This window comes from Amborella trichopoda, chromosome 1 (assembly GCF_054954075.1).
Source record: "Amborella trichopoda isolate Santa Cruz 75 chromosome 1, AtrichopodaSantaCruz75HAP2 v2.0, whole genome shotgun sequence".
Classification (NCBI taxonomy): domain Eukaryota; kingdom Viridiplantae; phylum Streptophyta; class Magnoliopsida; order Amborellales; family Amborellaceae; genus Amborella; species Amborella trichopoda.
The window spans coordinates 55,486,955-55,514,817 of NC_142336.1; the positions used below are offsets into that span (position 1 = coordinate 55,486,955).

Below are 27,863 nucleotides of genomic sequence, written 5' to 3' on the forward strand. Positions count from 1 at the left end.
TTGGATGCCCTTCCATTTGCACTCTTCCCTCCCTCTCTCCCTCTATTTTAAAACCCACCACATTCTCTCTCCCGCACTTTCCGGTGCCGTTTGTATAGAGCCGAGCCGAGCCTCAGTGCGGTTTGTACAGAGCCTAGCCTCTAAACACTTCATATAGTGTCTAAGATATGTAGTTTTAATATTGAAAATATTTGTGAGAGTTTTTAAATATATTTTTATATTTATTTATAAAGTTTAAAGCTTCAAAAATAGTGTAGATGACAAATTTATCCAAACTTGAAAATCTTAAAAATTAACGGTACAAAAATGCTTTACAAAATACACTATTTCTAAAACTTGAAATTCATTTTTTTCTCATGTCTATGGATCTTGATGTCGAGATGATCAATTTAAAGATATTTGGGCACCAAAACAATCTCTACTAATGAAAAAACCTTTTTTTAAAAAAAATTTAAACTCTCTCCCTCAAACCCTTTTTTTTAATGCATTCTCTCTCTCTCTAAAATACCAATTTACACACTCTCTCTCTACAAAACCAATATAGACTCTCTCATCGGGATTTCGATCATGTAGGGTATAAACTTAAGCGGAAACTCTTCTTCGAGTAAAGCATTTCTCCCTCTCAAAAGAAAACAGGGACTCTGATCTGCATAAACCTTGAGGTATTACTCTTCATAATTTTTCCTCATTATGCTCATTGTTTTTATTAATAAATAATTTCTGAGATGATAAGCTTGAGGGTTGACCATTGGACTCATACAAAAAACTGCAATCTTGTTCTTAAAGATTTGGCCTTTGCCTTGACTTCTTGTATTGTTGTCCAAACTGATATAATCATTGAAAATTTAAGATATACATTAGCTCAGTAACCGATTGAAAATGGAAAGAACCAAATGCATATGATCCTATTGAAGCATCTTTATATCAAAAAAATGAGTTTATAAAGGAAATTGTTGAACCTCATCAAAAAAATGAAGGGAATTGTTAAAAGGGAAAATTGAATAGAAGATATTATAGATGCACCATTAAGAGTTCCCAAAACCCAAAACCCAAACTTAAAGACCTTGGGTACAAGACAAAATCACACATACCATGGAAAACTGATTTTATGCCGTCACGGTGCAATTAAACTCCCTCTTTGAATCATTTTGAAAACCAAATTAAATAAAATTATTTTCCGCATAAAACATGATTTATCTTCTGTAATTCACTTTGGAATGACAAAAGCTCCCAATGGTAAAATTATTTTGCATTTTTTCCAATTATAGAAAATGAAATTGTACACTATTTGAACACCTGCAATGCAAAATTATTTCTTCAGTAGGTTAGTGTTCTAATTGACCATCATATTTTTAAGTATGGAAACGTGTACCGTGAGGCAGGGGGCGCAGAACATAACAAAACTGACAATAAATCAAGAACAAATACCAGATATAGATCAGGAAAAACATGGATATTGTGCAGTCCAAAAGAAACCCTTTTCATAATTGATAGACAAAATTCATGAAAGTAAATTAAGAAAGTGAAGTACAAGAACTCGATCTCTATCAGCGTGTCTGGAAACGGTGATGGGGGATCGTTCCTTTTGGGGTTGCTGCTGAATGCGCAGTCGAGGAGTAGCTGTAAGGGATGCATAGAAAGCTTTCCTTATTGTTTTTACCATATCAGTGTTTGATGCTTGGATTGCATTGCATTGCATGTTGATTATTGTGTATGGGGATCGTGTTTTATGAGTACTGCAGGGTTACTGAGTCGTTTGGGTCCTATGCAAAACTTGGATATGCTTCAAAACTTTGGTATGCATATTCAAGTACATGTAAAACCTGGTTTTGGCAACGCTATTTGGGTTAAATAATTCGAAAACTAGGTTTTGCTAGTTTTGGTATTCAACCAATTTGGCCGTTTACGACCAGCCTGGTTACTTCTCCAAACTCAACCCATGGGGCAACTCACCCAACCGAACCACCAAACCTTAGAAAGGGATCATGGCTCACTCGCATCACATGACCAATCATCCACTCAACTTGATTCAGTATTTTTATTTTTTAAAAATTTTTAGGGACTAAATTACTTTTTTAATGGGTATTTTTTTTTTTATCTTTATTTTTATTAGGGTTAATTTATAGATTAGTGCACGATTTTTTGGATTAATTTCATAAGTTCTTATTTTTAAGTGAACCTATTTATTTAAAATAATATATTTTTTTAATAAAAAACATTGGATACGTGCTTATAGAGTTCAGTCCGTGCTTGAAGAGTTGAAGGAGAATTTTTTTAACTAGAGGTTATCTTTATGAAAAGGAAAAAGTTTATATAAGGCTGTAACCTTATAATTGCCCCCTCAAAAATCCATCCAAAAAAGTAGTTTTAATGTTGAAAAACTCTTTGATTGATCATCTCGTCTGAAAAATAAAAAGATTTTAAGTTTTAGAAATAGTGAGTTTTACAACCTATTATTTACACCGTCAATTTTCAAGATTTTCATATGTTTATAGATCTACTTGATTTTAACCATTTTTTAAATTTAAAATTTTTTAATTAGATATAAAAATATATTTTGAGATAATCCTAAAAATATTTTACATCAAAATTATATACATGGTAAAAATTTGAAGGTGCACCTTACCTCTACACCTTACATATGCATCCGTATGCCAACTGCACCCTTACGGAAAGTATAAGTTTGTAGGTTCTTTTTTATAGGGGTAGTTGATCGTGACGTGAATAGGAGTTGTATTAAGTGGGAATAAGTAATAGTCTTTTGATTTATCTTTAGTTTTGTGAAGCCTAATTCATGACGCTTTCATTTTTGCAATTTTATAATCGTTTTTTAATTAAGGTGAAAATGACCTCGACTCCTTTCCTCAAATTTTTTTTCCTATTAGACCCTTGGTTTTCCCAAAATTCCTTGTATCCCCTCAAGTTGAAAATTTTGAGACCGTTAGCCCCTAATTTTACTTTTCTTTCCTTTTTTTTCAAATTTGATATTTTTATATTACAAAATACGAAACCCGTTCATTAGTGAACGTCCTTTCTTTTCTCTTTTGTTGCCTGAAACCAATCTTACCTCCGAAGGCCTCATTTTATAAATTTAGACATGAAAAGAAAATGATTTTTTTTAATATTACGATCCATTTTACAATTGCATCAATATCTTTTGAACTTGGAAAATGATTAATCAAGATCTTTATTACTATTGTTAATAGATTATTATTGTTATATATTTATTCACGTAATTAAAAAAATTTCTCAAAATACTTATAAGAGATGAATTATTTAACAATTAATATATTGTTGTTGTTATTGTTGTTATTATTATAATTATAATTATTAATTATAATTGTTGTTATTATTACCATCATCATCAATAAAATTTGTATATCAAGTCACAAAAAAAATTACGTATGACTAATGTATAGGTTTGGTATTTTGTGATCAAATTTATAAAAACAAAAACAAAAAAAAACATAATTAGATGGCTAATGGTCCCAAAGTTTTAAACGACAGGGTACAAGGGATTTTGTTGATCCCAAGAGGCTAATAGGGATGAAAATTTCAAGGAAGGGAGAAGAGATCATTTTCCCTTAATAAAATTCCTTTCTTTTCTTTCTATCTCAAAGTATTTATGCGAAACTTATATGCTTCAATTTCCACATTCTATAAGCAAGCTTGAGCTTTTTCAAGCTGCTCAATGGCTCCCCCACGGAGTTCTTCTGAATTACGATTCGTATTCAAGATTTTCTGTTTTCGATTATCTAATAAATCACTTAATGAATATAGATTGTCTCCATATCAATTCCACAACTTCTATGATCTCTTCCCAAATCGAACATGAATCGAAAGATTCATTTGGCTACATGCTCAGTTACTTATGGGGCACTACTCCTATAAAAGGAGCACGCAAATTATAAAGGAGAATGGGTTGTTTTTGATGAATAAAAAAAAGAAATGATCTTCGAAGATCGTAAATAGAGGACTTTTGTAGATATTTCATTTTTCCCTCTTGTGATCATGGGCCCGTAGTGGAGGACTCGAATCTACACGTCCGTTCCTTCTTCTTGTTGATTTTCTTCTCAGTTTTTATTTCTCTCTAAAACATGATTGTTTTTGTTGGTTATTGGCGGCCAGAAAATTCCAATCGCGTCACGTGGTATTAGATCAAGATAAAATAGATTCAATATTATTTATTTTTCTCAAATTTTGGGGACGTAATTATTTCTTCTTCTTTTTTTGGGGCATATTTTGTTATCTTTATTTTTATAAGGGTTAATCTGTTAGAGATAGGATTAGTCTATAATTCTTTTAATTTGATAAGTTCTTTTCTTTTTTTTTTCTTTTTTAAATGAGCCCATTTTTTTAAAATAATAATTTTTTTTGAAGAGTTTGAATTTGTGCTGATAGAGTTAAAAGAGTTGAATTTTTTACTAAAAGGTAATACTCTTTTAGTAGTCATCTTTTTTTAGTAGTTATCTTTAGGTTTCTGAAAGCCAACTCTTTTACAAGGAGCACATGAATTGTAATGGAGGATGGGTTGATTTTGGTGAATAAAGAAAAGTGATATTCTCATATGTGTAGAGAGTTTTTTATCTTCTTGTGCTTGTGGGCTCATAACAAGAACTTGGATCCGTTTGTTCGTTTTGTTTTTCTTGTTGATTTCTTTCTCAGTTTTGTTAATTTTCTCTACAGTTTTTATTTCTCTCTTTAAAACACTATTGTTTTTGTCGGTTATTGGCAGCCAAAAAATTCCCAACAACGTCACCGGCTAGCCAAGGCAGATAACATTTGATTAATCAGGTTTACTTAAACTAATATTCCCAACAAATAAGATGAAGTTTAATTTTCTTTATATTTCGAATTTGCTGTTTTCACTTTTCATAATGTATGTCACCTTTTTAAGTGCTACTTTAATTCTCAATTATTTATCGATTTAGTGTAATTTATGCAAATTCAAAGCAAATAATAAATAATGCATTACCCCCAATATAACCTGGAAGCCCATGGTTCTCTAATAAATCTGTTAGGATGTATGTCCCCATGTGACTATGCTGTCGTCATACATTCAATCAATCAATAGCCCTTCATTTTATAAAGAATGGTTTTCCCAATCAATATAAATAATGGTTTTATTTCCACTTGTCCCTTCAGAGTAAGAAATTATCCTTAATGAGTTCATAACAAATAAGGTCACCTTGCCAATTAATATAGTACTATGACCGGTGTTTAAAAAGTCAAAGATCCGGAATAGAAGTTGTCGATCCTATTAAATCAACGGTCCGGAATAGAAATTGTCGATCTTATTCGATGTTGTCCAACATTGATCCCGTTCTTTGGCTGGATCAATGTTTAAACGCTATGCACATTACAATGCAAATGAGATATGCAGGAAAACATAAATGGGGCTAGTGGTTAGCCGGCATTACTTTTCTAGATGAGATCATCATCATCATTTGAGCCTTATCCTAGCTATTTGGAGTTGACTATTTAAAAGAAAACAATTTATATATGCACGTTACAATGTAGATGAGATATTATTACAATATAGATGGGATATGGAGGAAAACATATATGGGATGAGGCATGCAGGAAAACATAAATAGGGCTAGTGGTTAATCATCATCATCATTTGAACCTTATCCCAACTATTTGAAATTAGCTACTTAAAAGAAAACAATTCATATGCTTTAAGGAAATGGGGGAATTCAAACTTTGGATTTCACATGACCCACCATCATGTCTAACCAATTAGCTATTTTACCTTTCATGTTATAAGGTATGCGATATTTATTTTATATCCTATTTTTTTTTTAACAAAGAAACTTTGAATCGCTAATTCTTATCCAAATCGAAATTAGTGGGTGGATGATTCAGATCCATTCTTTAGAACACTAATTATGACTATTTTCTTAGATTGAATTTTTATTTTATTTTAAAAGAGTAAGAGATATGACAATTTATCCTTCTTCCTAAAATTTTGAATATTGGTAACATGAAACTTCCTTTGAAAACTCATTCTTACACAGTATGATTGTAGAGATATTTCTTCCCTAAATTTTTAATGTTGGTGACGTGAAAATACCTTTGAAAACTCATTCTTACACAGTATGATTGTATAAAAGTTACATTTAACAAATTATTTGGGTTTTTTACTTAAGCATTGAGAAAAAGGAAAAAGTTTATATAAGGTTGCAACCTTAAAATATGGAATTAAAGATTCACCTAAAAAATCATCGGAAAATATTGTTTTAATGTTGAAAAACCCTCTAATTAATCATCTTGACATCGAGATATATGAATATGAAAAAAAAAAAAAAAAAAAGATTTTGAATACAACACATTATTTAGACTGTTCATTTTCAAGATTTGTAGATGTTTATAGATCTACTTGGTTTTATCCATTTTTTAAATTAAAAATTTTGTAATTAAATATGAAAATAGATTTTCAAATAATCCTAAGAATATTTTATACCAAATTACATGTTATGATAAAATTTAGATGTGTGCCTGGATTGTATAAGGTTGCAATGTTATAGAAACCACACCTTGAGAAAAATATGACACGTCTAATATTAAATTTTTAATGACAATTTTCATTATAAAAGGATTCATAGTCTATGGTACTATGTAGTCTCTAGACTATATTGTCTATAGGCAACGCTAGGCCATTGACCCTTGGCCTAGACTAGCATAGCCACCAAACCTGGGTTTGGGCCTACCAACCAAAATTAAGGCCCCAGTCCGGGCCATAAAGGCCGTGATCAACTGCGCTGGGCCAAGCCAGCAGGTCCATTGTCACCCAGTCCTAGTTAGATAAATACTAGAATGTCATATTTCTGGCGAGTTATTTCTTATACATCAACCTATAGTTCCTTAATGGCTACTTGGACTTTATAAGTGGATTATGTTGGGTAACATGCTGATGCATCTAGAAAATAATACCTAGAATAATAAAAATAAAAAATAAAGAGGGTTGAGAGATTATAAAGTCTTTTTTTTTGCAAGGGAGTTCATGTCAAAGATCTTTTCACCGGACTCAATTTTTTTTGCTCAATTCTAATCTCTTTCTTTACAAAACCTATATATATATATATATATATATATATATATATATATATATATATATATATCATTTTTTTTTTTTTTTTCTTTCTTATTTCTCTCTCTCTATCTATTCCGTATAGTTTACTTCTCCTTTTGAACCTCCTTTTTTTCTCAAAGACAAGCTATTCCATACGGTTACTCTCTCCTTTTAAAACTCCTTTGTTTTCTCAAAGATAAGCTATTCCTTACGGTTACTACCTCCTTTTACTCTTTTATTTCCTACTTTTAAACTGCACATTTATTAAAGGAAAAAGTTTATATAGAGCGGAGGCTCTAAACAATCAAATTAGATCCCACCTCAAAATTTTCATAAAAAAAAATTGTTTTGATGCCCCAGATATTCTCAAATTGATCATCTCAACATCAAAATACATGACCATGAGAAAAAAATGGATTTCAAGCTTTGAAAACAGTGCATCTTGTAACACATTTTGGACCATTAATTTTTAAGATTTTCAAATTTTAATAGATCTACTTGATTTACATTATTTTTTAAGCTTTAAATTTTATAATTAAAGATAAATATATATATATTAAGGCTATCATAAAGATTTTTAATATTGAAACCACATTTTTCAATACTATTTGAATGTGTGCTCTACTTTGATTGTTTAGAGCGTGGGCTCCATACAAACCGCGCCTCTTATTAGACGTAACAAAAACATAGAATTTTCTATTTCTTCATCTCCTCACGCCTCTCTGTCCATTCCGTTGGGTTTGCTCTCTCCTTTTAAAACTCCTTTGTTTCCTCACGTCTCTTATCTTCCGTATGGTTTACTCTCCCCTTTTAAAGCGTGCGGTTTCTATAAGGTTTCAGCCTTAAAGCGCACACCAAATTTTAAACTTAAAAAATTTCAAAATCAATTAGATTTATAAATATATAAAAATCTTGAAAATAGACGGTCTAGATAATATGCTGCAAGATGTATTATTTTTAGGATTCAAAGTCTAATTTTTTTTTTCATATTTATACATCTGGATGTCGATTTGATCAATTAGAGGGTTTTTCAACATTAAAACAACGCTCTCCACTGGATTTTTGAGATGCATTTGTAATTCTGCATTATAAGGTTACAACCTTATATAAATTTTTTCCCCTTTTAAAACTTTTGTTTCCTCAAAGATATTTTTAAGGAAAAAAGTCTACATAGAGCCCAAGGCTCTAAACAATTAGAGCCGCCCACCCCCCCCCCCCCCCCCCCGGGTGAAAAAAGAGGCTGTTTTGATGCTCAAATATTCTCAAATTAATCATCTCGACATCAAGATACATGGACACGAGAAAAAAATAGAGTTTAAGTTTTGAAAATAGTATCTCTTGTAATGCATTTTTGGACCGTCAATTTTTACGTTTTCATAGATATGCTCGATCTAACTATTTTGGAAGCTTTAAATTTTATAATTATAGATGAAAATATGTTTTAAAGCTATCACAAAGATTTCTAATATTGAAACCACATTTCTCGACACTAGTTGAAGGTGCGCTTTACTGTGTGGTTGGTTAGAGCCTTGGCTCCCTTCTTTTAAACTACACATTTATCCAAATTTTGATTTTCTAACCAAAAGATTGTTAAAAGTTTGAATTTCTAACTTGACTTTGTATCTGAACATTAAGATAAGCTCTTATCCCCACGCACCTAAAACAAAAAAAACTATCCCTTCCTAAATAACAACATAACCTTCTAAGAAATAGCCCTTCCCTATGTTAAATAGCCCTTCCCAAAATATAACCCATCCTAAATTTTAAACAACTTTATGAAGCACACTATTTTAAATTCCCAAAAAAACACCCTACGAAGAATGAAATTAAAATTATTTCTCAAAAAAAAGAATGAAAGTAAAAATTTTGAATAACCAATTTTTTATCTGCATCACATGCTTGTTGAGGTGGGCAATTAGAAATTGAGGTTTCATTTTCTGATGAAATGATTTATCTTTTCTGATAACTGCAAATACAGCCTTGATTTTACGTTATTTGAGCCATGAACGATTATAAACTGCTTTAATCAATTGAGGTTAGTTGTTTCTTACATGATGTTATACTTCCATTGATGCAGCATACATGATGACTTTCTTCAGTGGTGTCTCTGCACTTTCAATGCTTCTTTCTCGCATTGTAAGTAAAAATTGCTTATGTTCTATAATTAAAAGTACTCTTATTCGCCAACTGGATCCAAAATGGACTCTTTACTTTCTATATGTTTTTTTTTCTTTCTTTTTTTTTTTCCTTTTTTTTGGATCCTTGTGTCTTTATGGCTGGAAATGTATTGACTGTTCACCTTGGAATTTCACACTTTTGCTATAAAAAAAAAGGGTAAGCTTTTCTATATTTTTCCTACTATATAAAACTTATATACTTCCCCTGACAAGAATTGAATGGATTTTCTCCTAACAAACCGTTTATTCTGAATGGATGGCAGAGAAGACCCCAATCATAATATCGGGCCCCCTAACAAACCGTTTATTCTGAATGGATGGCAGAGAACACCCCAATCATAATATCAGGCCTCTACGCTATTTTATTTTTAATTTTTTTTTTATAAAATGCAACTAAATTTTGAGTAAAAAGTATAAAAAATTACCAAAATATCCCTAAAAATTTAAGGGTATTTTGGTCATTAGATTTTATAGAAAATATTGTTTTAATATTTTTGTTAGATACGCTCTATTGAGATGATGGCGCATATCAAATTTCATATTTATATAATTTGTCAAAAAAAAAATTTAAAAAAATACTATAAGGATCTATATCAATCAGGCTTACTTCATCGAGGAGGTAGGGAAGTATAGAAGCCTTTCCCTAACAAGAATAGGGTATAGCTCTTATCTGGTGGGTGTGCCCCTACCGTGGTAGGTATTAAGTCTAGGACACCAACCAATTAAGCCTAGGCTCTTGTGACTACTATTATTTTTTTATTTTTTTTTATTTTGTTTTGGTGAGAATAGAGCCAGGGACCTCATCATCATAGGGCTTAGCCATGCTATTCTCCATAGAGGAGCTATCTTCTGTCATGTTTTTGTCGCAATTTTGTATAAAATCATAAATTGCGTTATGAGATGCTTCGTAGGCTTGTACTGAGGAGTTAATTTCCATGATGATTCGTGGTAAAAATATTTTTCTTTTGGTCATGTAATTTTCATCTTCATCTTAGAAGGGACACTAAGAAGGAAATTATTAATGAATATTCTAAAGTAGAAAAGATAGTATATCACGATTCATTTGACGAATAATTTCAGTCCAAGACGTCATTCATTGTCTGCTCTGTTCTTGGAGATCTGTACTTGGAGATTTGACTGTATCATGGTCAATGTCTTTGTGGGCCTCGCTATATTTGATCTCTCCACAATTGAGAATGTGTGATGGACTGCTCTTTTTCGTAGTCAAACTAGAACATACGCATGTTCCCACTTGAATAACTTTTCAACGGTAAAAGGTGGAGGCGATCTCTCCTCTTTATATCAACTGTGTCAGCTAACAGTGGTCTTCTTTATTTCAGTTTTGGCAATCGAATCGAAGTGGTTCAGTTCGGTGGCTTCCGATTGAAAGTGCTTCCGAGATTGTATGGTTTAATTATCAAACAAATCTCTTGTATCTTCTATCTGTTTTGAAACCAACTACTTGTGAAACCAACTACTTGTTTTGGTGTTCTTTACTGTTGAAAACCTTTTTCAGATTTGGGTTATGGTATACTTCTAATCCTTGTGCCGTAAATAGCTTGAATGAATTGGTTTTTCATGGAAAAAAAAGAAAAAATGGTTCTTCAATTTTGTTCAAATTAAAAAATGAATACAAGTTTTCCATATTTTTTCCAATCTCTTGCAGGATCTTTATGCTCAGTTAAAGGAACTGATCCCAGAGCGGCAGGTGTGTGCTTATTCTTTTGCAATATTGTGCTATCCATTTAGTCGACTCCATGTTGCTGGTGGTAATTTTATGATGAATTATATATAAATTTGTTGCTCATTTTCTAAATTGTACAAAGCACTGCAATGATCAAAATACCTTGATCAATACGGAACTAGTAAACTACTAATTGCGAGTGATTTTTAAGTTATAGCAGATGATAAATTCTAGCAAAAGTACATACTTCCCAGCTTTTTTTATCCTCATGACAACTATAAGTGTATTAACTTTGATTTCTGAAGAACTTAGGGTAAAATGCAAATGGGTGTAACAAGAAGCAGATTATGTGGATCGAACTGATCCTTCGTGATTAACTTCAATATGACAGCATTAGAAAAAAAACTGTTTTATTGGATCATGTGGCTAGTTCTCCTTCCCCTGTCAGTGATTGATAATTAATTCCTTTTCTACATGTGATCATGGAACCAAAGTGAGAACTTCTACTGACTGTCAAAGCATCAAAAATTTTATAATGTATGGCGATCATTTTATTCTGATTGAGGTGGATAATATTTTTTATTCCTTCTGATTGATCATAGCAACCCTCCTTGCTTCCTAGAAAAATGATCATGTTTCCTCGCTTTCTCAAGAGACTAAGCTTCTTTAGTGCTGGAACCTTGAGTTAGAATTAAACAGTGGAGAAGTGGTGTTTTGGATTCTTGAAAACAACTTGAGATGCATATATTTCTTTCATGAATTGAAGGACCTTCTGCGACTGCTCAATCTTGTTGTTGAAGTTCATGATCACTATTTCAATTCTCTCTCTCTCTCTCTCTCTCTCTCTCTCTCTCTCTCTCTCTCATTTTTCTTTTTTTTTTTCTATAGCTTATAGTATTTTCTAAATTATCCTCTTGCTTGTGTGGTCTGAAAATGCTCTTCCTGTGGTTACAGGAGCGCCTAAAGAAACTGAAGTCAGTGCATGGGAAGGTTCACGTTGAGAATGTCACAGTGGACATGGTAAAGGGCAGTCCATACTCCTATATTTCAAGACAAAAGGGATAAAAAACAGTGATGAAACATCTGCATAATATGTGCTGATTCAGTGGTTCTCCAGAAACTTGGACTTTCATATTAATGGATGGATCAGTCATTTTTCTGAATGATTATTTTACCTATGTCCGTTTATACTAAAATCCCTTATTTGCCTGGTAAACATATGGTCGAGGGGGGGGGGGGGGAAGGGGGGAATAGTCATTAGAACAGACTAATCTGGTAGTATCTTGAAATTCCAAGATTCTAAAGCACCCCTGCTATTTATGCAGCAGTTCCAGGTGATGATTTCCCTGCCCCATCCTCCCCCACTCAAAAAACCTGCCAAACCATCGACACCCCTTCCCCAATCCATCCCCCCCTCCCCCCTTCCCCCCCCAAAAAAAAAAAAAAGAAAAGAAAAAAAAGGTTCACTTTAACTGCAGGCACCCTTAAAAATAGAAAGTGATCATGGAGTTTATCTCCTTTATTATATAGGTCATTGGTGGAATGAGAGGAATGACAGGGCTGCTATGGGAAGCATCATCGCTTGATCCAGATGAGGTATATCAATCTTTACCTGAATTTATCAATTAATATTGATATCCATATGAAGAAGTCTAGTCTAATCAAATGGGCCATGGACATCTTACTCCATTGGGGTCATCAGCATCCAATGAGATGATTGATGGAGATGGAGATAAAGTGGGACTCACAAGAACATGACAAGACCCCAATGGTGGGTCCAACTCTCCTCTATCACTGGACATCAGTTCAACAGATGGTTGTAGACCCAATGGATTATGGTTTTTCATTTCCTATTGACTCTGATGGACCGTGGTTTTTCCTAGTATATACTTCACTGTTGCAAATCATTGTGGAATCTTCTTGCTGTTATGAGCTTATGATTGGTAGTGGTTCTTGTAGAATTCTTGTCCCATTGCTCAGTTAATTTTTTTCTTCTGATTACGTAGGAAATTGGGTTCTTTGTCTGAATGAAATACTGAAATTTGGTGGCTTGTTCTTAGGGAATTCGCTTTAGGGGCCTCTCCGTACCTGAATGTCAGAAGGTGCTTCCTGCTGCAACAACGGGGGGCGAACCATTGCCTGAGGGCATGCTATGGCTCCTTTTGACTGGGAAGGTAGTTATTAGTAGGTTGTTATTTGTTCTTGATATCATCCTTTAGTTACTTTGCGCTCTTGAATGTTTTGTTTTGATATCATCCTTTAGTTACTTTGCGCTCTTGAATGTTTTGTTTTGTGCTGATTCTGTGATGCTGGAATTTCACAATTTGCCTGGTAAATGAATGCATTATGTTCAGCGAAATTAGGTTGTCATGGCTTGATTACTACGACTATAAATTCTCCAAATGATTTGATGATAGAGGGCTGTGATGATATCACTAAATATGCTCAAGATTCATCCTACCTTTATTTTCTATCCGTTACTTTACATAAAATTTGTGCTCAAACTTAAGACAATGCTTTGTGAGCATCTTTATTTTTCACAATTGTTCGGAGATAAATATCTCTATTTATTGAGATATTCGAATGTTTCTTCAACTTTCAGCATTTTAAGTGATTATCTTTTACATATTAGGTACCAAGCATGGAGCAGGTTGACGCTTTGTCAAAAGACTTGCGACGTCGTGCCAAGATGATTCCTGGTAATGTTTGTATTTTTTGCTCTTATATTTAAAAGTTTTGTAGTTATACCATTCTAATAATTAAGATTATATGCATGTTTTTCTTTATATTATTTGTTCACCATTATTATGTACAATTACTCGTTTAATAATATTCAGTTTTGTATTGGAAAATTCGGACTTCGAGTTTATACTTACTTGGAAGTCGTTTATGTCTTTCTTAATTTTTACAACTTGGTGTAAGCTCATTTTAATGGGCATTGGCATTTTTGGCTGCAGATCATGTTTATAAGACCATTGCTTCTCTCCCTAAAACAGCACATCCAATGACACAGTTTACAACAGGAGTTATGGCACTTCAGGTTGTTCGTAAAACTAACCTGTGAATTGATTTTCGTATTTTATATTTGAGATTGTGCCTGTGAGTATTAGCACGACTATGCATCCACTTTCACATTCAGACATGTGTTCTAGCATGTGGGCTTCTATAATGGGGGTAATATGCCTTAAAAACAAATAATGGTAGTCTTCCTACTTAGTCGTCATTTGATCATCTATTGTTATATGTATGCTATTGGGCGCACATCCCTTTATATTACTTGTACTTTTCTAAATTATGCATGGGCCAGCGAGTTTACTACAGTTGCTTGACTTCACCCCAAGAGCATAGTAGGTCTCATTCTTTGGCTCATTGCTGTCAATTACAACTGTAGGAAACTCAAGTGCTGACATTTTATATGAACCTTCTAATTTGCTTTTTCTTCTTCTTCTTTTTTTTTTTTTTTAAGTCTACTATTTTTAGTATTATATTATTCAAAACTCAATAATTTTTTTGAAATTGCTTCTTTTTCCAAAGCTCTAATCCTTAAATACATTTCATATTTATCTATTTTATATTTCTTTGCACAAATTGGTCACCTCATGTCTTGATTCAGAGTCCCCGTGCTAAAATTCATCATAGAACAAGAACTAAATTTTATTTTTGAAATATGGTTTGAAGTTGAAAATTGAGATTTAGTCTTAGCGAGCTCATCTTGATCACTTTTTATCTCTTTAAAGTTAACCATAAACACTGCCCCAATTAACATCACCAGTGTTAATAAGTGGCCAACTCAAGTTTTCTGTGGAGGTGAATTGGGGTTAATCTGTTTCTATTTTTTATTTTTATTAAATTATCTACTTCTTTTCTTGTCTCATAGTTAGAGTCTAAACTAAAGGCCTTTACAGATTCTCGTACAAGTTGATTCCCTGTCAAAGAATATTGCCTGAGGTGGTTCTTGGTGCTTTATTTATTTTGATGTTTCCATCTCTATCCAAAGTTCTCTATCAACATACTTGATGGATGTCCAAATGGTGATACTTTGGAATGTGTTGATTGACTTAAAGTTTTTTGCTCTTTGAGTATTGTGATCATCCTAACACTTGGCCGTGATGAGATCTGAGAATTATATGTCTCCATTCTATCAAAAGAGGGGTTGTGGGGGGGGGGGAGAAGAATTACAGTGTCCCCATATCTTTCAAGTTCTGTTTCCCTGAATGGAAATCATACATTAGAATTATTGGATTTGCTTACTATGAAACCATCTGTAACAGTGCTCCACACTGTTTATCTTGTTTTTGCATTGTTTTAGGTTCAAAGTGAATTTCAAAAGGCATATGAGAAAGGAATTCCGAAATCTAGGTAGGTTCTCAAGAGGTAAAGTTGTCATGTTTGTTGTGGGCTTGTGGCGTATGCTTTTGTAGTTTTTCATCGTTTGACTATATTTTAGGTTTTGGGAGCCAACATACGAGGATGCACTAAATTTGATTGCCCAAGTACCAGTTATAGCCGCTTTCATCTATCGAAGGTTATATTTTCAACTTTTTGGGTTTTATTGCATGCATCTTTTGAAATCCCTGTATCCATTTTGTACTAGCATTGGGACATAAATATTTCAATTGCTTTACTTAACATCTTTGTATTAAAGTGGTACATTCAAGACCTCGATGGCTCCCAGATGAGAATGATTTAGATAAATTCTGATGCTCCATCTAATTATTTAGTTGTTTGCCACTCACTTGAAGAAAATTTCACTTGGATCTAAACTTAGTGAACTTAGCGGAGTGAAGCACAGTAAGAAGTTTGTCTTGTGGATGGTCTTTGTGTTCAAATCCTCGGCTTGCTTTACTAGAAGCAAAGGAACAATTAAAAGGGCTAAGAGAAAACAGAGCATATTTTTATACCAATGAAAAGACTATTTTGTTATATGGAAGGTGTGCAAGGGAAACTGCTTGTCCTTTCATTTGACAAGGTCGATTGCTTCTTGAGTGCTTTTATTGAACTTGTAGCTGACACAATGTCTAATCAACTTTCTCTTAGATTTGCATTATGGATGTTGTGGGCTGAACATAATTCTAAATGTTTCTGCATTATTGTGTTAGGTTAATAAAGTTGGCTGTTCAGACGGTCATCTGTAATTGCGTTCAGCATATGTCTCCTATCCCTAATGCAATTTTTTTAAAAAAATTTGCGTTCCATTTTGAAATCATTGTGGCTTTGCATTGAATGAATCCAGAGTCTTTTACGCTGGTAGTTTGTTCATATTCATCTGGTCCCTTCCCTGAGAGTTGTCCTTTGTTTACAGAAAGGCTGTCTATTGTCTATCTGCTGGGAATTGTTCAGAGAGAGAGAAGCTATTCTATTTTGAAAGACATTGAGGATTTGGTATGGGAAAATGAGATTAGTGGAGCATATTAACATGAGGGTTATCTGTTGGGCTACAATCAGGTAGAAAGTTTAGGGGGGTGTGGCTAATCAAAGTGGGCATAGAACAGTTGTACGTAGTGATATCCCACAAAATAGACAATGGGACGTGCATAAGCCAAGAGTAAGTAAGAATATATGGGAACTATTGTTATCTAAGGCCCAGTAGGACAGACAATTTATTTGTCAATATCCTTGTTTTTTCCATTGCCATTAATGAATGGTGACTTTCCTTGTATGAATTGCTTCTGCTATTCATGAGTAAGGGCATTTTTCTTTTGTTGATATGTTAATGCTTAGAATTGAAACTCTTGACGTCACGTTGCTTCGCCGCCCTGACCACCGTGCCAAGAGCCCCTTTCCTACAAGGGCCATTTATTTCTGCACTTATTTGAAAACTCCTGAAAATGATCTCCCACCTATGTGGAAAAGCACAGAAATGCCCACAACCACATTCATTAATAGAAGAAATATGGGAGCATCCAAACAGGGCAAAGCCTTTCAGTTATTGAAGCTGGAGGTCTTCTTTATTGTCTGTGGATATCGTCATCATCCTTCTTTTTATCTTCTGGTTGTCATCATGTTTCCAAATCTTTCTATTCCTGATGTATTTCTTTTCTAGCACGGCTTATGTTTCAAATATACATTTGATGATTATGCTTTAATAACTAATAGTATTCTCTTGGCATGCATTTTTCAAGTACAAGTTGGCATGTCTTTTTTCACCATCTTTGATGCGGCAATGTTAATCATGTATCGGCTGTAGTTCTTTGAAATCCCTTTGTTGTTGCAGAAAAGCACAATTAATTTGTATTTTTTCTCTTGCATTGAAGATCTTGTTCATCCGAACAAAAATTTACAAAAGCATGCTATTTATGTTCAGATGTATCCGTCTTCTTTCTTTTTTATCCATAATTATTAAATTGCATTCCATAGCTCTTGCAAAGTGCCTCATTTACGTGCCGAATTTTAACTGAAAATATTTAAATTTCTTTTGAAATTTGAAGGATCTACAAGAATGGGGAAAACATTCCTGCAGATGATGCCCTGGACTATGGAGCAAATTTTGCGCACTTGCTTGGTTTTGATAGCCCTGAAATGCATGAGTTGATGCGACTATATATTACATTACACACGTGGGTGCTTTCTTAGAAATTTACAGATAAATTTTATAGTCATATGGTGCAGATTGTCTTACCCATTTCTTTTTATTTTTATCTTTTCCCGAATATTTATTGGATTTATTACATGGGCAAAGCCTTACTTAAAACAGACATTGGCCCCCTATGTTCAATTTTGCAGTGACCATGAAGGTGGAAATGTCAGTGCTCACACTGCTCATCTGGTAATTAATCCTGATAATCAAAATGGTTTTCTTTGGTCAAATCTTCTGCTCCTCTTGTGCAGTGCTATTATTCTCATCTCTATGATGTGGAGTACAGAGTACACAGTCTAACATGATCTCTCTCTCTCTCTCTCTCTCTCTCTCTCTCTCTCTCTCTCTCTCTCTCCTCTCTCTCTCTCCCTCTCTCTCTCTCTCTCTCCCTCTCTCTCTTTTGTGTGTGGGAAGCTGCCTTTACAGTCATCTACTCGTCTAGCTGCTTTAGGTAGAAAAGGATTCACACTCCCATTGGCATTTTTTGTGACTCTAAGCTGTGCAGGTGGGCAGTACCCTTTCAGATCCGTACCTTTCATTTGCGGCTGCATTGAATGGTTTAGCTGGGCCCCTTCATGGCTTGGCTAATCAGGTAATGCAGCCTTCAAAATAGGAAGTTTTTTTTGTATTTTGTTTTATGTGAAATGCTTCATGCACTTGTGACAAATTCATTATGTAATTTCCTTCTATGATTGATCAAAAAAAGAAAAGTTCTATGTAAAATGGATAGCTAGACTGAACTAGTGGCTTGTTATGATAATATCCCTTTCTATTATATTTGGCAAGATGGGAACTTGTTGAAATCTTATATCTTGGAAGTGATAGCCTGTTTATCTCTATTTTTCTTCACCCAAAGCAAGGGTGAACTGCCAACCAAACCTACTCTTGGGAACAATGATTTGGGCATTCGTATATCAAAATGTGTGCTCCCAAAGCAACAATCTTCTAACCATTATCCCTGAACCTAAATCCCCACAAATAAAAGCCATATATTTGCCGCATAGAATGTAAAGATGAACACATACACATGACGTGATTACTCGCAAATGATTTCTTTGTAATGATGTCATGGATACCTATGCATTATCAATTTGCAAGTATTGATGACTAGTGCGATTCATATGGTATTTGTGGTTGTGAAGTAACGAAAGGCAAGAAGATATGGTATAATGTAAACTTATTAAAATGAAATGGTAATCAACTTCAGGGTTTGATGCTATCACATACTATTGGGATTATATGCAGTCTGAACAGCATAAATAATGCAAAAAATGTTTTGGTAAGATAGGGACTTGGGAGGTGGTACTAAAGGAAAAGCATGAATTTTGTCTTGGGGGCACATGGATTAGGACAATGCATCGTTGCTGGAATGGGAAATGGGGAACCATCCATAGTATTTATCCATTTTTGGTTTCTTATGCATGAACTATATTGAGCAGTCCTATTGTGTTTTCTACTGGGAATCTTCTGTGTCAACATAATTTTCTAAACTTCCAGTTTAGTGTGAGATGCTATGCATAGATTTAGTGCATTTTATTTTGTTCTTTTATCCTTGGGAGTTGATTACTCAAAATTTAGGAATATTTCACTGCATAGATTTGCAATAAATATTTTTTCCATTAAACTTATTCATTATTACCTTGTAAGCTTTCAAGTTTATTTTTAATTTATCAAAATTTTTTATTCTGGAATGAAGTTTGTATTCAAAGCACTCTATTATACATGAAGCTGAATTTGTTGTGTTTATTGGTGCTAAATTATTTTCTATTTCCATTTCTGCTGATAAATGTGTGAATTGGGTAATTGTTTGAACAGGAAGTTTTGCTGTGGATCAAGTCTCTGGTGGAGGAGTGTGGGGAAAACGTAACAAAGGAACAGTTAAAGGACTATGTGTGGAAAACATTGAACAGTGGCAAGGTGGGTTCCTATCACCTGGCTACCTGTTGTTTTTTATTTCTTCCCTGGAGATTGCAGTATGCTATAATCTAGTGGACTATGGAAAACCATAATCTATTGGGTTCTTCACCATCCAATGAAGTGATGGGCGATAACCATTTCATTAGACAGTAACGACCCCACTGCTTTAGACTCTGGTTTCCTGTCCATTGCACTATGGTATGCTTAAATTGAGTTCTTAATTTCTCCTGGCTCTGGCTTTGAAACTCTGATGTTTATCTCTGTAGGTTGTTCCTGGTTTTGGCCATGGAATTCTTCGTAAGACAGATCCAAGATACACATGTCAAAGGGAATTTGCCTTGAAGCATTTGCCTGATGATCCCCTTTTCCAGCTGGTTCATTTCCTAGACCTGCAACTATTTGTTCGAAGGGATTAATTTTCTCTTAGGGAGCTCCTGGAATTATCTGAAATTGATTCATTTTATTATTATCTTTGTCTAGGTTTCGCAGCTTTATGAAGTTGTTCCTCCTATACTCACTGAACTGGGGAAGGTAAGAGAAAATTCACGAGTAAAGAAAGAAAAATTGTTATGTTTTCCTTTCAAGGTAAAGCTAATGTAAAAGAAAAGACATTTCAGAAAAAAAAAACGAGGGAAATTGATAAAAATTAACCATAGGAGATTACCTATTTAACACTTTACCCATATCTTTTGATTTTCTTTCAAATTACCCATAAAAAACAAATGATCATGAGTTGGAATAGTTCCAAATGGGTAAATTATTAAATAGTTCATCTCTCATTGGCGTATCCCGTCCCCGTGGAAGAGACCCTATAATCATTGCCCATTTAAACAGGGCATATTAGTGGGACATAAAAAAGATCCAAAGCCAGGTGTTAAGGTTTCTTTATGGGATGTGTAGTTCCTCTTCTTTACATGGGAAGCAGAGAGTGAGAAGAGAAGAGGAAGACTTCTTATAGGTTGATCCAGAGCCTTTTTGAGATAGAAAAGCCTAAAAGAGATATAGCCCAAGATATAGAATAAGCCTCTTGGAGAAGAAAGAGGCCAAGGGAAGGAAAACCTAGAGAGAAAAAGTCTCTAGAAGAAGTTAGAGAGACTTGTAACCCAAGAGGGAGCTTCCTTTTGGAAGAAGGTTGTAGATCCGTTATTTTTAGTGGATTGATTATCAACCACGTAAATCTCGTGTCAAGTGTTTTTTATTTATTTGTTTATTTGCATGTCTTTTCAACTCATACGCACACACACAAAGTATTTGGTGCCATGTCAGTATGAGTTCTATTGCACGCATCCACATATTTGTGAGTGGGCTCGAATGGGTGAACCTAACAAAGTGGTATCATAGCGTGTTTCCCTTGACGCCGATACACCGCCAATCATCTGGTTCACCTTTTGTCGGTGTATTGAGCCTAGAGGTCGTAGCTATTGTAGGACGAGCAAAAAAGAAACCTCCAATTAGGCCGCATCCTTTTGACTATCAAGAATGGAGTTTTTGGGACATAACGTCAGTTAGAGACCATTGGTGAGTGGCCACTATGCAAAGAAGGTCTTTACCGCTGGTAACTATTTTGACCACTAGTCACGACCTTGACTAACAATAAACCACTCTTACCACCAGTCACATCTTGACAGCCGGTGGGACCTTGACGGCCGATGACATCTTGACCGTTGATGATAAATTGACAACCGGTGGGACCTTGACTGCTAATGACACTTTGACTGCCGATGACAACTTGATAGCCGGTAGGACCTTTTGGTGACCGGTGAATGCTTAACTAGTGAGAGGAAAAAAAGTGTGGGAGGGGAGAGGCGGTGTAGAGGATTGTTGTGTATGTGCATCAAAGATGGATTTCAGTACGAAGAGTAGGATAATTTCACTCAACATGAATAAGAAGCCAAAGATGGAAGATCATCTATATTGTAGGGACTTGTACACGCCCATCAAAGGGTAGAACACGACCCCGCAGGTATGATTGATGAAGAGTGGAAGAAGCTAGACCGAAAGGCTCTTGAAACTATCTGATAATAGTTGGAAAAAGTTGTGTTCCACAAGGCGTCGAGTGAGACATCGGCTAAGTCCTTGTGAAACAAGCTACATGACTTGTATGAGAGAAAAATTGCCGGGAATAAGGGGTTCTTGATTTGCAAGTTAGTAACTTAGAGTTCAGGGACGGGGATTCCATAGCAGAGTACTTGAATGAGGTGCATGGAATTGTTAAGCAACGCAATGATGAAGATGTCCCTAGATGATGAGCTGTAGGTTTTATTGTTGCAGTGTTCACTATTGGACAGTTGGGAGACTGTTGTAATCTCCCTATGGAACTAAGCATCTAAGGGGAAAGTGACCATGAGTCAAGTCACTAGCAACTTATAGAATGAGGAGATGAGAAGAAGATCCTCCTACACATCCATCTCGCAATATCTTGTCACAAATCAAAGAATATCCAGGAATAGGGACCAAAATCGATCTAAGGATAAAGCTATATTGAAGTCGAGAAAGGGGTCACATATTTTCATTGTGGCAAGAATGGGCACAAGAAAGAGTGGCGAAAGCTCAAGGAGGAGCAGAATGAGGACAATCCCAAGAACATTGGCAGGGAAACCACTTTAGTGACCATAGATATTGGCGTGATCAGAGATTGTGGTGACAGGTGCACCAATATTGCATCAAGTGCATACAACTCTGACTAGGTTGTAGAGACTGGTGCATTGTTTCATGCTATCCCACATAAACAATATTTTGCTTCTTACAGAATAGGGACTTGACTCTGTAAAGATGGGGAACAATGGCTCCTAAAAAATTGTGGGTAAAAGAGATGTACACATCAAGACTAACATTGCGATGAAGCTAGTACTGAAGGACATCAGATATGTATCAGTTATCTGTATAAACATCATCTCAGGGGGGTACTTTTCTCAGAGTTACGCAAAGGACACTAGAAGTTGACAAAGGGATCTCTTGTCATAACAAAGGGCAAAAAGTGTGATTCGCTCTTCATAATACAGGTGCAAGTCTCCAATGACAAAGTTAATGCCACCCTGGAAGAACTTTCACTAGACTTGTGGCATAGGCGTCTTGGCCATACGAGTGAAAAAGGAATGCACATCTTAGTAAAGAAGTAGATTGTCCTAAGTATCAAGCATACAACTCTGACTGACCACTCTTTGCTAGGCAAAGAACATAGAGCCTTGTTTACTAATAAGAGTTCTAAAGATACAAAAATCCTAGATCTGGTACATTCATATGTGTGTGGTCCAATGAATGTGAAATTACTCAGTGGCGCCTTATATTTCTTACTTTTATTGATGATGCTCCAATAAAGGCGTGGGTGTACTTGATGAAATCAAAAGATCAAGTATTTGAGTTCTTTTAGAATTTCCACGCTAAGGTGAAAAGGGAGACAAGCGAGCTGTTGAAGTGTCTTCGATTGGACAATGGGAAAGAGTACACATCGAATGCTTTCAAAAGCTAATGTGCCAAGCATGGCATAAGGTACAAGATAATAGTTTCGTATATCTTTCAGCATAATGGTGTAGCAGAGAGAATGCATTACGCCATTATGGAGAGAAGTAGGAGCATGCCATCCGCCGCTAAATTACCAGAGTCGTATTAGAGTAAAGCAATCCTCACATAATATTACCTAATAAACGGATCCCCATCAGTTCCTCTGGATAATGATATCCTTGAGAAAGTTAGGACCGGAAAAGATACCTCTTATTCACGCTTGAGGGTATTCGAGTGCAGGGCATTTGTGCACGCGCCCAAGGAACAAAGATCCATATTGGATGAGAAAGCACTCTTATGCTCAGGGTACTCTGATGAAGAGTTCGACTACAGGCTATGGGATCCTGAGAACAAGATAGTGATTAACAGAAGGAATATGGTCATTCAAGAAGACGTAACCATTAAGTACGTAAAGAAGTCAGAAAAGCTACAAGTCTTCAATGATCCACCATGGTGTGTGATGAAAGAAGGGGAGAAGTGCGATAAGAGGATGAGTCCAAGAGTATGACATGCCAATTCTAAGTGATTTGGAGTAGGCGAAGCAACTTGTTCTAGAAGTGCTACCTACAATTGAACTGAGGTCTTTTAGGGGACGTAAATGCTCTAAGGTTCTAACAAATACCCTGCATTAGTGTCTTATATATTGAACGGGGTGAAACAGAAAGCTACCAAGAAGCTCAAGTTGATGAACACAAAGAGGACAGGATTGAAGCTATGCAAGAGGAAATTGAATCTTTGCATAAGAACCACACCTATGAGTTGGTAAATTTGCCGAAAGGCAAAAAGGCCCTGAAGAACTAGGAGGTAGTCAAGCTAAAGACTGAAGAAAAGAGCTCACAACAAGGTACAATGTTGGGTTGCTTGTGAAAGGTTTTAGGTAAAAGAAGGGCATAAAGCCATCAACTATGATGAAATCCTTTCTCCCATGGTGAGAATGTTATTAATTCGTATGGTGTTAGGCATGGTTGCAAGCTTCAATCTAGAGATTGAGTAGCTAGATGTCAAGACTGTCTTTTCTCAATAGTTTGGAGGAAGAGATATATCTGGAGTAGCTATAAGGATTCAAGGTGAAAGGGAAAGAGCACATGGTTTGCAAGCTGAAGAAGAACCTATACAGATTGAAATAGTCCCAAGACAATGGTACAAGAAGTTCAATTCCTTTACGGGGAATCATGGGATAAAAGAACAACCTCAAACTATTGTGTATTTGTCAAGAAGCTCTCTGATGATGATTCTATCATCCTTTGGTTGTATGTTGATGACATGCTCATTGTCGATCTGAATATTATGCCTTTGCCACAAAGGACTTAGGACCTACTTAACGGATCTTGGGCATGATGATCTCTCAAGACAGGAAGGCTTGGGAGCCAGGTTGTCACAAGAAGGATACTTTAAGAAAGTACTCAAAAGGTTCAGCATGAACAAGGTGAAACCTATCGGTTCCCCACTTGGTTTCCAATTCAAGTTAAGTGCCAAGCAGAACTCTTCAAATGAAAAGAGGAAGGAAGAAATGTAAAAAATTCCATATGCATTGGCCATAAGAAGTTTGATGTTTGTCATGGTGTGTACAAAGCTGGATATTGCACATGCAATTGGCGCCATGAGCAGATTCATGTTAAATCCTGGCAAGGAATATTGGGCAGCAGTCAAGTGGATTTCCATATATCTAAGAGGGACATCCAAAAGTGTCTTTAAGCTTTGGGGGAGGTCAACCTATGCTACAGGGGTATGCATACACATAGATAGCTGGAGATATAGACTCCAAAAAGTCAATCTCGGGATACAAGTTCACTTTTGCAAGGAGAGTTCTATCATGGCAGCCCTGGCAACAAGAGAGGCGGAGTATATTGCAGTCACATAAGCCTGCAAGGAGATGTTATGGATGAAGAGATTCCTCCAAGAGTTGGGCTTGAAACAGAATATGTATATCCTCAATTGTGACAGTCAAAGTGCTATCCACTTGAAAAAGAATGTTAGTTGTTATTCAAGGACGAAGCACATTGATATGTATTATTATTGGATTCAGGATGCCCAAGAGAAGAGAAGATCTATACCGACAAGAATATACCAGATATATGATGATGAAGACCTTGGTCGGAGACAAGCAGCAGTTATATAGAAGCACGGCTGGCATGGGTGCCAACTAAGCACCAGGTTGATCTGCAAAAAAAAAAAACCTCCCTTATGGGAGGAGAGGGGGATTGTTGGGGTATCCCGTCCTATCTGGAAGGGACCCCATAATCATTGCCCATTTAAAAGAGGCATACTAATGAAACATTAATTGGTGACTTGTTGCAAGGCAAGTCATTTGTGGGACATAAAAGAGACCTAGTGTGAGGGAGGGGTTACGTTTTTTTTATGGGATGTACAATTCCTCTTTTTTATGTGGGGGTGAGAGAGAGAGAGTTATTGTGGGTTGATGCAAAGCCTCTTGGAGAAAGAAAAACCTAAGAGACCGATAACCCAAGATAGAGAACAAGCCTCTTTGAGAAGAAAGAGCCTAAAGGGAGGGAAAACCTGGAGAGAAAATGCCTCTAGAGGAAGTCAAAGACTTGTAACCAAAAGCGAGTCTGCCTCTTGGAAGAAGGTTGTAACTCTATTATTTTTAGTGAATTAATTATTTCTTTCTTCCGTGGACGTAGCTTAAAAGGTGAATCGTATTTTCGTGTCTAATATTTTATTTAGTACGTTGCTTATTTGTATGTCTTTTCTACTTATACACGCACACACAAAGTATTTGGTGTATTGTCCCATAAGAGTGTGGGTTCCATTACTCACATCCCTATATTTACGAGTGGGCTCGTTCAAGTGAGCCCGACACTCTCATAGGTATATTAATACATTTCTCTAAAAATAGTAGGGAAAAAAAAAGACGCGAGAAAAGGAGGAAAAGAGTGCAGCTAAAAAAGTGATCCAAAAATTTTAGGATAGAAATTCGAAAGAAAAAAAATTTCACAAATATGAGAGAGAGAGAGGGAGAGATGAGGGTCATTAACTTCAGAAGTTCTTATGTCAGATTGAGCCGTTGATGATTAGAGAGAAAGAGAGAGTCACGAATCAAACTAAAGAAAATTTACTTTTCTTTCGCAAATCAACACAATAAGTAGTTTCTTCACTTACTTGGATTTGTGACTGAATTAGAATGGAGAATAAGATGAACAATTCACGATGTTTTTGCAGGTCAGGAACCCGTGGCCGAATGTGGACGCCCATAGTGGAATATTGCTAAACCATTTCGGACTGACTGAAGCCAGGTAAATGACACTACCGAAATCCAAAATTCTCTTAACTTGGTATCACTTGATATCAGAAAGCATGAAATGTGTTGGATTGTCTATAATTCCAGATAGAATAAACCCTTCCCTCTATACGAGTTTGCTAAGCTAAATTGCCTCACGTTTTTACAAGGACACAAACACTTACAGGATTAGATTACTGACATTTGGGTTTGCATGTGTATGTATTGCCTATTTTTAAAATCAGCATGAGTAGCAGTGAGTGAGAGCGAGAGAGAGAGAGAGGAGAGAGGTGGGCTAGAGAACAACAAATTGATTACACATCATGAAATTACTGTCTTGGCAGGTATTACACTGTTCTTTTTGGAGTCTCAAGAAGCATGGGAATCTGTTCACAGGTTTTCACTACCCTCTTTCCTTCCGATGTTTATTTCACAAGTATTAAATATAGAAAAAAATTTATATAAGGTTGGGGCCCTAAACAATCAGCACACCCTCAAATCTGATTATCTAGACCTTGAGATACATGAACTTAAAAAAGTGAACTTTAAGTTTTGGAAATAGTACATTATATAATGCATTTTTTAGACCATCGATTTTAAAGATTTTCAAGCGTTCATAGATTGATGTACTTTATTTTTTAAGCTTTAAATTTTATAATTAGATATTAAAATAAATTTTCAGGTCATCATAAAAATTTTCGAAACTAAAACGACATCTTTCAACACTATTTAAAAGTGCACCTTACTTTGATCATTTAGGGCATTAGCCTTATACAAACCACACCCTTTAATTATATGGTGTTTGTTCTTTTGACCCTGTCATTGTGGATGCAGTTGATATGGGATCGGGCTCTCGGATTGCCTCTGGAGAGGCCAAAAAGTGTGACAACAGAGTGGCTCGAAAATTACTGCAAGAAAGCAGCATCTTAAGGCTTTGTTATTTTATAATCCAATAATAATTATAACAATAATCTGATGGTTTGGAGCCATGTTCAATGTATTTTGTGCGATTCAAATACTATTGATTGGTTTTCTCCAAGTAACAGGAGAAAAATAAAGAGCTTCTTTGAGATATGGGCCCGAGGTTGGGGTGGTCAGGATGGAGGAGCCACAACCTGACTTTGCGGGTTCCATTGCTACCGACAACATAGCCGTTTACATGCCAAAACCAAAAAAAGGTTCTCTCACGGCTATGATGTCGGCAACACTATAAGGAAAAAGTATACAAGAAGACTATTTATATTAGGATGTTTAGTCTCGAATGAGAATTTATATCGTGGTGTAATATTATTGTAAAAGAGATGAGGTTTACATTGAGCCTGCCATATTAAATGGGCAATGTGTTGTAGTTCATCCTTATCGATAAGAAAACATCTAATTATTACTAGATGGATAATTTGAAAAAGAGTTTAATTTGAGCTCCTAAAGGATTGAATCTAGTCGCTCATGATTATCGATAAGAAAACATCTAATTATTACTAGATGGATAATTTGAAAAAGAGTTTAATTTGAGTTCTTAAAGGATTGAATCGAGCCGCTCATGAAATGGATATGCATTTATAGTTCATAATAACGATTTATCAGGGTTTTTAGAATATTTTTCATTGGACACTTTGCTTAGGCCAGGAAGATACCTGTGCGAACTTTGGGGTGAACCAAACGCCTGGCAAACAAGATTATGGAAGAAAAAGATA

General features: G+C 35.3%; 1 protein-coding gene across 4 annotated transcripts; it reads left to right on the forward strand.

The window, feature by feature from the left end:
• LOC18440864 (citrate synthase, mitochondrial) lies at nucleotides 1-27,596 on the forward strand. 4 transcript variants are annotated; one of them, XM_088845774.1, is made up of 22 exons: nucleotides 88-120; nucleotides 574-662; nucleotides 4,736-4,794; nucleotides 9,153-9,211; nucleotides 10,593-10,655; nucleotides 10,919-10,960; nucleotides 11,891-11,956; nucleotides 12,467-12,532; nucleotides 12,997-13,110; nucleotides 13,569-13,635; nucleotides 13,894-13,976; nucleotides 15,246-15,295; nucleotides 15,384-15,461; nucleotides 17,365-17,493; nucleotides 17,660-17,702; nucleotides 18,019-18,105; nucleotides 19,329-19,430; nucleotides 19,697-19,804; nucleotides 19,911-19,961; nucleotides 26,112-26,185; nucleotides 26,514-26,565; nucleotides 27,004-27,596. In XM_088845774.1, exons 4-22 carry the CDS (start codon nucleotides 9,158-9,160, stop codon nucleotides 27,097-27,099), a joined length of 1,425 nt encoding a protein of 474 aa, XP_088701900.1. In that variant the 5' UTR covers nucleotides 88-120; nucleotides 574-662; nucleotides 4,736-4,794; nucleotides 9,153-9,157; the 3' UTR covers nucleotides 27,100-27,596. The 4 variants fall into 4 exon arrangements, with proteins under 4 accessions (XP_020527014.1, XP_088701912.1, XP_088701900.1 ...); XM_020671355.2 differs by lacking the exon at nucleotides 4,736-4,794 and having other exon boundaries at nucleotides 1-120; XM_088845786.1 differs by lacking the exons at nucleotides 4,736-4,794; nucleotides 26,514-26,565 and having other exon boundaries at nucleotides 1-120.
• Nucleotides 27,597-27,863: the final 267 nt, after the last annotated feature.

Bases quoted from the DNA above. Each gene is read 5' to 3' on its own strand.
- LOC18440864 (XM_020671355.2), top strand. From the start codon at position 9,158: ATGATGACTTTCTTCAGTGGTGTCTCTGCACTTTCAATGCTTCTTTCT. The intron at 10,656-10,918 runs GTATGGTTTAAT...AATCTCTTGCAG, and splicing joins TTGAAAGTGCTTCCGAGATT to GATCTTTATGCTCAGTTAAA. The intron at 19,805-19,910 runs GTTCATTTCCTA...ATCTTTGTCTAG, and splicing joins ATGATCCCCTTTTCCAGCTG to GTTTCGCAGCTTTATGAAGT.